This window comes from Bufo bufo, chromosome 3, assembly GCF_905171765.1.
Source record: "Bufo bufo chromosome 3, aBufBuf1.1, whole genome shotgun sequence".
Taxonomy (NCBI): domain Eukaryota; kingdom Metazoa; phylum Chordata; class Amphibia; order Anura; family Bufonidae; genus Bufo; species Bufo bufo.
The window spans coordinates 389063278-389073408 of NC_053391.1; the positions used below are offsets into that span (position 1 = coordinate 389063278).

At 41.2% G+C, this 10131-nt stretch overlaps 1 protein-coding gene across 1 annotated transcript; it reads right to left on the reverse strand.

Moving 5' to 3' along the window:
* Positions 1–4968: 4968 nt before the first annotated feature.
* Positions 4969–6931, reverse strand: LOC120993817 (speedy protein 1-A-like). Its single transcript, XM_040422284.1, has 6 exons — positions 6862–6931; positions 6225–6283; positions 5904–5986; positions 5594–5762; positions 5375–5516; positions 4969–5102 (listed from the first exon to the last, which is right to left on the reverse strand). The coding sequence occupies exons 1-6, from the start codon at positions 6929–6931 to the stop codon at positions 4969–4971; spliced, it is 657 nt and encodes a 218-aa protein (XP_040278218.1).
* Positions 6932–10131: the final 3200 nt, after the last annotated feature.

Here is a 10131-nt window from a genome sequence, read left to right on the forward strand (position 1 = left end):
TGTTGAACACAGAAGGTAGAGGGGATGAAGTTAAGGGACAAATATTGCTGGGTACTTCACAGGAAAGGTATAAAGCTGTTACTCTCATTGAGACCCAGGGGGGCGTTGGTATTCAAGGTGTAGATCCACCTTGTCTCTTTTTGGCCGAGTATCTTTTTCCAATCGCCACCCCTTGGGGACACAATGATTCGATCGATCCCCCTAAACCTAAGGAGGGATCCATCACAGTTGTGCCGCTCCTTAAAATGCCTGGCCAGTGTCTTAAGCTGCAATATGTCCTCTTCCTCTTTGGCAGCCTCAATGGAGAGAATGTGTTCCCTGACTCTCCGCCTAAGTTCTCTGGATGTTAGGCCGATATATATGAGGTCACAGGGGCAAATGGCCCAATAAATAACACCTATAGTGGTGCATGTTATGGGGTGTGTGATCTTGAACTCCCTAGTGTGGCCAGAATCCCAAAAGTGTGTGGCCCTGTCCATATTGGCACATCCCACACACTTGCCACACTTTCTGCTACCCCAAGGTGCACCTTTTGTGCCAAAGAGACCTGGAGCCTGCTGCGTGTAATGGCTCCGAACTAAATGGTCCCTGATGTTTTTGGCTCGACGATAGGTGATACGTGGATACTAGGGAACCCAAGTTTGTAATTGAGGATTCAAGTGCAACACACCCCAGTATTTGGTTAGGACCGCACGTACTTCTCTCCATTGTTTATGGAAATTCGTAATCAATCGGATCTCATCGCCAGAGTCCTGTTTCCTTTTCTTGAACAGAAGATCAGACCTCTTCTCCGATTTAGCTCTCAAATACGCTCGATCTATACATTGCTTACCGTAGCCACGTTGCTGGAAACGATGTCGTAGGTCCTCTGCTTGTGATTCAAAGGAGGAATCCGTGGAACAGACCCTCCTTGCCCGAAGGAATTGGCCCACTGGTATACTTCTGATGAGATTGTTGGGGTGTGCTGATTGTGCGCTGAGAAGAGAGTTGACAGACGTCTTCTTTCTATACAAATCCATCCCCAAGAGGCCCTGCGAATCCACCCGAAAGACCACATCCAGGAACTCCATGTTGGTCCGACCCACCTTGAAAGTGAGTTTAATGTTTTTATTATTGTTGTTGAGCTCACGAATGAGGAGCCCAAATTCCTCTTTAGTCCCCGGCCAAATGATGAGCACATCATCGATGTAACGTCCCCAATAAAGGACCTTGCTCATCATTGGCAGGGGATCCGTCTGGAGCATCTCCCTCTCCCACAGCCCCAGGAACAGATTTGCATACGAGGGCACACAGGACGCCCCCATCGCTGTTCCCTGGAGCTGTAGGTAGAAAGAACCCCCAAACGTAAAAAAGTAATGGGTCAACGCGAACTCAAGCAAAGACAGTATGAAACTACACTTATCCTTACCCCAGTTGGTTGTCTGTAGAAAGAATTGTGTTGCTTCTAATCCATCCTGGTGTCGGATCAAGGTGTAGAGCGATTCGACATCACAGGTGGCTATCAACATGTCAGGTTTTAACTGAATGCTCTCAACTTTCTTCAAAACATCCATCGTGTCCATCGCTCCACTGTTTATTATATTTTGTATTGCTTGTTGCAGGCAGGTCAGCCATTTGGCCTTGCTCACATTGTCTTTCTGACCTCCCTCCAATAGTATTGCGACCCATATGTACTTTTTTGTGACATGTGGTGGCACAATTGAGACTACGTGTCTTCTGTGTGATTATTATAGGTTATTATTACCATGTATCACAGCAGTATGGACAACACTGTGTCTTATTTAACCCTATGCATTATTTGACTTACCAGTCTAAGACCATTGGTGGCTCCGTGCACTTGTCACTTTATCCTCCTGCATTTTTTACCACTAATTGTATCGCTGTATGTGTATTATCCATTATTTGTGTCTTTCTATTAATAAAGATTTATTAATTATATATGTGTGAGACTTTCTAGGTTTTCTCAGCACTATTTTATTGTAAAAAAAAAAAGAAAATTGTTTTTCATTTTCACACCCAAGTATTAAAAATTGAAACAGCTGTTGAGTAAAGTGCTCGCTACACCCCTTAAAAATTCCTTGGGTGGTGTAGTTTACGAAATGTGGTCAGTTTTTGGGGGTTTCACAGTGGGGTTACCTCAGGGCCTCTTCAAATGCAACATGGTGCCCAAAGACCATTCCAGCAACATCTGCCCTCCAAAAACCATGTGGCACTACTTGCCTTCTGTGCCCTGTTGTGTGCCCAAACAGCAGTATACGACCACATATGGGGTGTTTCTGCAAACTGCAGAATCAAGGTAATAAATATTGAGCTTTGTTTTGTTGTTAACCCTTGATGTGTTCCAGTAAAAAAAAATATTAAAATCTGTAAAAAAAGTGACATTTAGAAATTTCACCTCTATTTTGCTTTAATTCCTTTGGAATACCTAAAGGGTTAACAACATTTCTAAAACCAGTTTTGAATAGTTGGAGGGGTGTCATTTCTAAAATGGGGTCATTTATGGGTTGGTCCACACAAAGTGACTTCAGAACTGAAATGATCCTTAAAAAGTGGGTTTTGAAAACTTTCAAAAAAAATTTAAGAATTGATTTTCCGGATGACACCGGAGAGACGGATCCGGCATTTTAATACCGATCAGGATCCTGATCCATCTGACAAATGGCATCAGTTTGCATGCATTTTGATGTATCCGGCAGGCAGTTCTGGTGACGGAACTGCCTGCCGGAATCCTCTGCCGCAAATGTGAAATTACCCTTACCACATAAAGTGTCATATGTCAGATTTGCAAAATTAGGCCTGGTCAGGAAGGGGGTAAATGGCCTGGTTTGGAAGTGGTTAAAGAACTCCATTAACGGGGTTGTGTCACTTCAGCAAATCGCATTTATTATGTAGAGAAAGTTAATACAAGGCACTTACTAATGTATTGTGATTGTCCATATTGCTTCCTTTGCTGGCTGGATTCATTTTTCCATCACATTATACACTGCTCGTTTTCATGGTTACAGATCACCCTGCAATCCATCGGCATTGGCCATGCTTACATACTATAAAAAAAAAAGCACCAGCCTATGTGAGCTCCCACGGTCCCAGCCACCAGAGAGGCCGGCATCTTTTTTATATAGTGTGCAAGCACGACCACCACTGCTGGATTGCAGCGTGGCTGTAACCATGGAAACGAGCAGTGTATAATGTGATGAAAAAATGAATGCAGCCAGCAAAGGAGGCAATATGGATAATAACATATAAGTAAGTGGCTTGTATTAACTTTCTCTACATGATAAATGCCACTTGCTGAAGTGAAACAACCCCTTTAAGCATCAGCCACAATGATAGATCTGGCTTAGTTTAAGCCTTTAAGGATCTATGACGATTATATCAGTCATGAGCAGGTGCTACTTCCTGCACCATGATATATCCATCATGAAGATCTTGTGGGCATTGCCCAAGCCTTCACAAGATTACAGCGGGAGCTCTTCGGTTATACACTGCCAGGCCCTTGCCACAACTGTCTGAATTAAACTAGCTCCAATACCAGCAGTTTAACCCGCTTAGAAGCTGCTCTTAGTAGTGATTATGGCATCTAGGGTGATTGACAAACTGAGGGAGCTCCCTCTTTCCAGCAAACGGCACTCTAAAATGCGATCACAGGATACATTACTTCGGCAGTGTTATAAGTGATTAATATCCGATCAGTGAGGGTCCGACATCCCGCAACCTCACAGATTAGCTGTTCCCTGCAGCCTTGACACTAGAACTAGCACTTTGGAATAGGCAGAATGGCTCAGTTCAAAATGTAGTGGCCATGCTGGGTTACTGGAGCTCAGCTTCTATTTAATTCATAGGGATATGAGCAGTAACCCATCATGGCCACTACACTTTGAACTAAGCATTGATTCCTACACCATTGTTTCCCAAGGATAGATTATCAATACCAGGAGCCTGGAAAACCCTTTTAAGTGCACAGTAATGACCAACGTAAGGAATAATTAATTTGCAGTGAAGCATGCACACGTTCCTCATAGAGGTTGTGGGAAGAGGTCCCACTTATCTGTCTTGTGAGGGAAGCGATCATTGCTTAGTGTGCGCCTGGGTAGCTGGTTGACCTCTGCTGAATTAATCCCAGCATCCAATACCCTATCAGCATTGAGCATGTCAGGGATAAGGCACTGGAGCTCCAAACAAAGAAGTTCTGACATCTACATCCTGCTGCTTGGAGGGTCTGGAATGCATAGGTTGCATAGAAAACAAGCATTTACATCAAATAATAATTGATCAGTCACCAAAACCAGGAGACCAGTTTGTCTCTTTATCCCAAATCCCACATCCTCCACATTTTCTAAATAATGTTTTTCTTTCAATCACAAAAATGGAAGAAATGACTCGGAGACGGTAAGGTGTGTTAAATAATGTGAAGTTTATTATGTGTATGTGTGTATTGTATATGTGCTGGTTACCTCCCATCACTCACGAAGAGCGTACAGCAGCACTCAGGACAGGAAAAACCCCCAGTGGAGGAAACCTGTGGGAAGCCATGGCTGCTGTACTGCCCTTCCTCCAGGCATACTAAGGGAGGTTACCGCTATAACATACGTTTTGGTGTGTGTGTGTGTGTGTTGTGATTGTGTGCAATGATTAAAAGGGTTTTCTGAGATTTAAATACTGATGACCTATCCACTGGATAGGTCATCAGTATCTGATAAGTAGGGATCCGACACCCTGACCTGTGCCGATCATCTGTTTGAGGAGGCACCAGCGTTCCTGTGAGCGACATGGCCTTCTCGCAGCTTACCAAGCACAGCGCTGTACATTGTATAGCGGCTATGCTTGATATTGCAGTGCTACTGCAAGCGCTGCTACCTTCTCAAACAGCAGATCAGCTGGGGTCCCGGGTGTTGGAGCCCTGCCGGTCACACACTGATGACCTATCCAAAGAATAGATCATCAGTATTTAAGTCTCGGAAAACCCCTTTAAGTGTGTGCATTTATGTGTGTTTTTGTGAGTGCGTGACTATGAATGATACGATGGTATGGTATCCAGGTCTTCATCCATCCTGTCCTCTCAATCTTCTTCTCCTTGTAGGTCCAGCAGCCATGTTCTGGACCTATGAATAGAAACCACAGTAGAAAACATTATAAAAATGTTCATTGTGGGAATAAACATAAAAATGTTATAATGCTCTTCTAAAAAGGTCACATTACTTAGAGAAAAGTTTAGCATCTAAGAACTCCCCCCTTCCTGACCTACATACACGTACAAAGATTTTTGTCACAATAAAATTACACTTACCACAGATGTTTGTCAGTCTGCTGTACTGCGTTCCTATGTGTCTGTCTGGCAGTAGATGTTCTCCTCCTCAATGGGCAATGCGGTTACAAAGAGAGCAGGGTTCAGGGCTGATCCATGGGCCTTTGATGGTGAATTCTGTATCTTTCCTCCTGAATTGACGTATGGCCCAGCTGTGATGGACTTTCCTCTCTCTCTTCCATGCCCAATGTCCAGGGTCTTGTGCCATGATCTGGAGTTAAATATCTTATACATTATTATAATTACTACTGGCTTCTAATCACAGTTTATAGCTTTTATGTTACTAACCAGATCACAGGTGGCCCGGTCCACCCAAGCTCTAAATCCCATCCGGATGAACAATAGGTTACGCAGTTGGTGAAACTGCTCCCGCTGTATGGTCCACGTCCATCCGAAGGCCCAGGGGTAGATCTCCTCTCGAAATGGCTCGTCCTCTTCAAATTGGTTGGCCAAAAACCTGGAAGAAAGAGTATGTCAGAAGACAATGAGAAGAACCAGTATTGATATCACTAATAGTAATATTATATGCATGATAATTTGTAGGGTTTTTACACAATGAATATGAAATATATACATATTGGTTCATGATAAATCTCACAGAGATGGAAAGAAATATTTTCTGTATTCTTCAGTAGGCAGTCCTGCTCTTCTGAAGTAGGTGAGGACCATGGCCAGGAGATACTAGTGGGGTGAGAAGCAGAGTTAGAGGCTGGTGATACATTTCCTATGTAAATATATTATATTATACAGTACATATATGTTCAGTATGTTCCTTATATTCCTGTCCACAATCCTACTGCAGATATAAGGGCTGCAGCATCTACTGATGACTATAATACCACCAGGTCATGCAGTGCAGTGTATCCCCAGCTTGTCTTCTGAAATCTAGAAGAATTTCTGTCCCTCAATATATTAATACCTTGTCCGAGATCTTCAAGCAGCTGTCGCTGATAAGAAATAACTGGATGTTCTCGTCTTCTACAAAATAATAAAAACAGGATTATTTCACTACTTCACTATGTAATTGATACCTTCTGAACTATAACAGTATGACCTCCATATACAGGACAGAAACATGCTGATAAACCTCAGTGAGACATCATATTATAATCAGCACCTGAGCAGTGAATTCACCAGTGACCAGTGCGGCACAGTTACTGAAGCTATATGGCAGTTTTCTGGCGTATAAAAGTCTCAGTGTTTTGAGCAAAGCACATCTTGCTTTGAAGTTATTTTTATTTCGTGATTTTCCAATGCTCATTCTTCTCAAAATGAAAATGGTCAGGGATTAGTGGAAGAAGAGGAGGCATTTTTATAATCATTTTTGCCAGAAAACTGGTGTAAATAAATTAAGTCTATGGCAGCCTGTACATGATGTAGATTACAGTTTATGGTGCACTGATGGCACAAGATGTAGCACAGTCCTGTGCCTCAATAAATTCAGTGCATCTTACTAAAAAGAACCTCTTATTAGGACTGGCATATGAAGTACCAGTCTTTAGTAAATGTGTCCATAGTGTCTGGTTGGCATCCTTGGAAGGTGCATTCAGTCTTACCAAGGAGTGTGAAGAGCGCGGCCCGCTCTTCTGGATGAAGGAAGAAATCATCCATCTTCCTCTTCTTCATGGATTCTTCCTGGGTGGCAGTCAGTGAACTGAGATAGAAGAGAGATATTACAGAATTAGGCCTCATGCACTTGACTAAATTAAGCATTACTTCTGATTTGCTGGGAGCTGTATTATGGCACCAGGAGATGTCGGCCTATGCTGCACCTCAGTTCTTCTATATTTCATAACAGTAGGTGGATCATGTCACTGCTAAGGGGCCCAGCACTGAGCTGCTTCCTATGTTCTCAACATGACACCATGGCATTTTTCTGCACCTACACTAGAGGGAACTCAGTGTATAAACATTTTACAGCTTCTATTGAGTTCAATAGTAACTGTATAAACTCCTATCCACTGAGCTCTCCTTAGTGGTTGCTGCGGATGACAGTTTTATCATGTATTATATGAGAGAAGCAGGAGACACAAGCTGTATGGGGAGGATTCATCTATGTCTAGTATTAAGCCATACATTGAGAAATATGGTGTAATATTATTAAAGCACCAGTTCCAATTTTTCCAACTTTATTTCAATTCTTCTAGTTAATTATATAAAAATCCTAAATTTGGCACAAATGTTATTGGAAGGAGGCCCCTTAGTGATTGTTGCTATGGGGGCTCTATGTGTACACTCCTTTTTTCTTGAAATACAGAAGGATTTCTTTGAATACTCATATCTGATTAGACCTCATTCACATTGGGGTTACCTATAGCATGCCTTTTTATTGCTCATATACAAAGACAGGAGTTTCTCCTGACCAGTTATAACCAAGGGTTATAACTACAGTATTGTGCAAATTAATGTGAACACAACCAAATAATAAGTATTTTGGTTATGGCAAAGCTGTTCTGTCCATTTTGACAGTTGTTTTGATGGTAAATCATTTAACCATATGATCACCATTACTTAAGGCCACAAAAATGTACAATTAATAATTATTTTTAGGTTATGTTTGAGCGTTTTTGATATTGGGGTGACTGACCCTATGATGAAAAAGAGACTGAATTGGCCAAAACATATGCCAATTGGACCAAAAATAACTGGAGGAAGGTGCTTCTCTCAGACGAGACACTTTCTAGTGCAGGGCCAGCGATCAAAATTCGTAAGAGGGTGGATGAAAAATTTACTGCAGCCCATATTGTTCAATCTGTCAAACATCCAGTTATGAAGATGTTCTGGGGCTGTTTTTTCGAACTCTGGACATGGCAAACTTATTACAGTGGAAGGTATGAATAATAGTAAAAAATATAAAGCAATGCTAGATCGATGTTTGGCTCAGGAGCTGGAGAAAGTTCAAGCCAACGGCAATGCAATGTTCCAACAAGACTCAGCTCCATGCAATAATTCTAAGACTAGGGTGAAATATTTCAAGGACAAGAAGATTAGCATTTTGGACTGGCCTGGAAATTCGCCAGATCTCAATCCTATTAAAAATGTAAGGGCGATCTGCAAGGCCAAATTACAAAAGATGGACTGTATGACGAAAAACAAGATGGTGGAAGCAGTAATTCAGGTGTGGTTTCGAGAGGAGGCAATCGAGAATAATTGTAAAAATCTAGTTGACTCCATGCCGAGCCGAGTTCAGGCCGTGATTACAGCAAAGGGAGGACATATTTCATATTAAATAATCTGACCAGTGTCACTTTAAGTGCTGATAACTTTAAAACACTTTGACTTATCCAGGCCGTTCTGAGATTGTTTTTTCGTCAAATATTGTACTTCATGACACTGGTAAAATGTAAAAAATACCTAATTTACCAAAAAAGTTAGAAAAACTTAAAAAATTCAAAGTTTCAGTTTCTCTACTTCTGTAGTACATAGTAATACTCCCAAAAATTGTGATGACTTTACATTCCCCATATGTCTACTTCATGTTTGAATTATTTTGGGAATGATATTTTATTTTTTGGGGATGTTACAAGGCTTAGAAGTTTAGAAGCAAATCTTGAAATTTTTCAGAAATTTACAAAAACCCAATTTTTAGGGACCACTACAGGTCTGAAGTCACTTTGCGAGGCTTACATAATAGAAAACGCCCAAAAATGACCCCATTCTATAAACTACACCCCTCAAGGTATTCAAAACTGATTTTACAAACTTCATTAACCCTTTAAGTGTTGCACAAGAGTTATTGGCAAATGGGGATGAAATTTGAGAATTTCATTTTTTTGCCTAATTTTCCATTTTAACCCATTTTTTCCACTAACAAAGCAAGGGTTAACAGCCAAACAAGACTGTATCTTTATTGCCCTGACTCTGCCGTTTACAGAAACACTCCATATGTGGCCGTAAACTACTGTACGGGCACACAGTAGGGCGTAGAGGGAAAGGTGCGCCGTATGGTTTTTGGAAGCCAGATTTTGCTGGACTGGTTTTTTGACACCATGTCCCATTTGAAGCCCCCCTGATGCACCCCTAGAGTAGAAACTCCATAAAAGTGACCCCATCTAAGAAACTACACCCCTCAAGGTATTCAAAACTGATTTTACAAACTTTGTTAACCCTTTAGGTGTTGCACAAGATTTAATGGAAAATAGAGATACAATTTCAAAATGTCACTTTTTTGGTAGATTTTCCATTTTAATATTTTTTTTCCAGTTACAAAGCAAGGGTTAACAGCCAAACAAAACTCATTATTTATGACCCTGATTCTGTAGTTTACAGAAACACCCCATATGTGGTCGTAAACTGCTGTACAGGCACACGGCAGGGCGCAGAAGGAAAGGAATGCCATACGGTTTTTGGAAGTCAGATTTTGCTGGACTGTTTTTTTTGACACCATGTCCCATTTGAAGCCCCCCTGATGCACCCCTAGAGTAGAAACTCCCAAAAAGTGACCCCATTTTAGAAACTACGGGATAGGGTGGCAGTTTTGTTGGTACTAGTTTAGGGTACATATGATTTTTGGTTGCTCTATATTACACTTTTTGTGCGGCAAGGTAACAAGAAATAGCTTTTTTGGCACTTTTTTTTTTTGTTATTTACAACATTCATCTGACAGGTTAGATCATGTGGTAATTTTATAGAGCAGGTTGTCACGGACGCGGCGATACCGAATATGTATCCAATTTTTTTTATTTATGTAAGTTTTACACAATGATTTCATGTTTAAAACAAAAAAAAATGGATGAGATGACGGTTTGATTGGTACTATTTTGGCGTACATGCAACTTTTTTGATCACTTTTATTACCTTTTTTGGGAAGTAAGGTGGGCAAAATT

Coding starts and splice junctions, on each gene's coding strand:
- LOC120993817 (XM_040422284.1), bottom strand. CDS start 6,931: ATGAAGAAGAGGAAGATGGATGATTTCTTCCTTCATCCAGAAGAGCGG. Junction 6,284..6,861: donor CGCGCTCTTCACACTCCTTG/GTAAGACTGAAT, acceptor ATTATTTTGTAG/AAGACGAGAACATCCAGTTA. Junction 5,103..5,374: donor CCCTGAACCCTGCTCTCTTT/GTAACCGCATTG, acceptor TTCTATTCATAG/GTCCAGAACATGGCTGCTGG.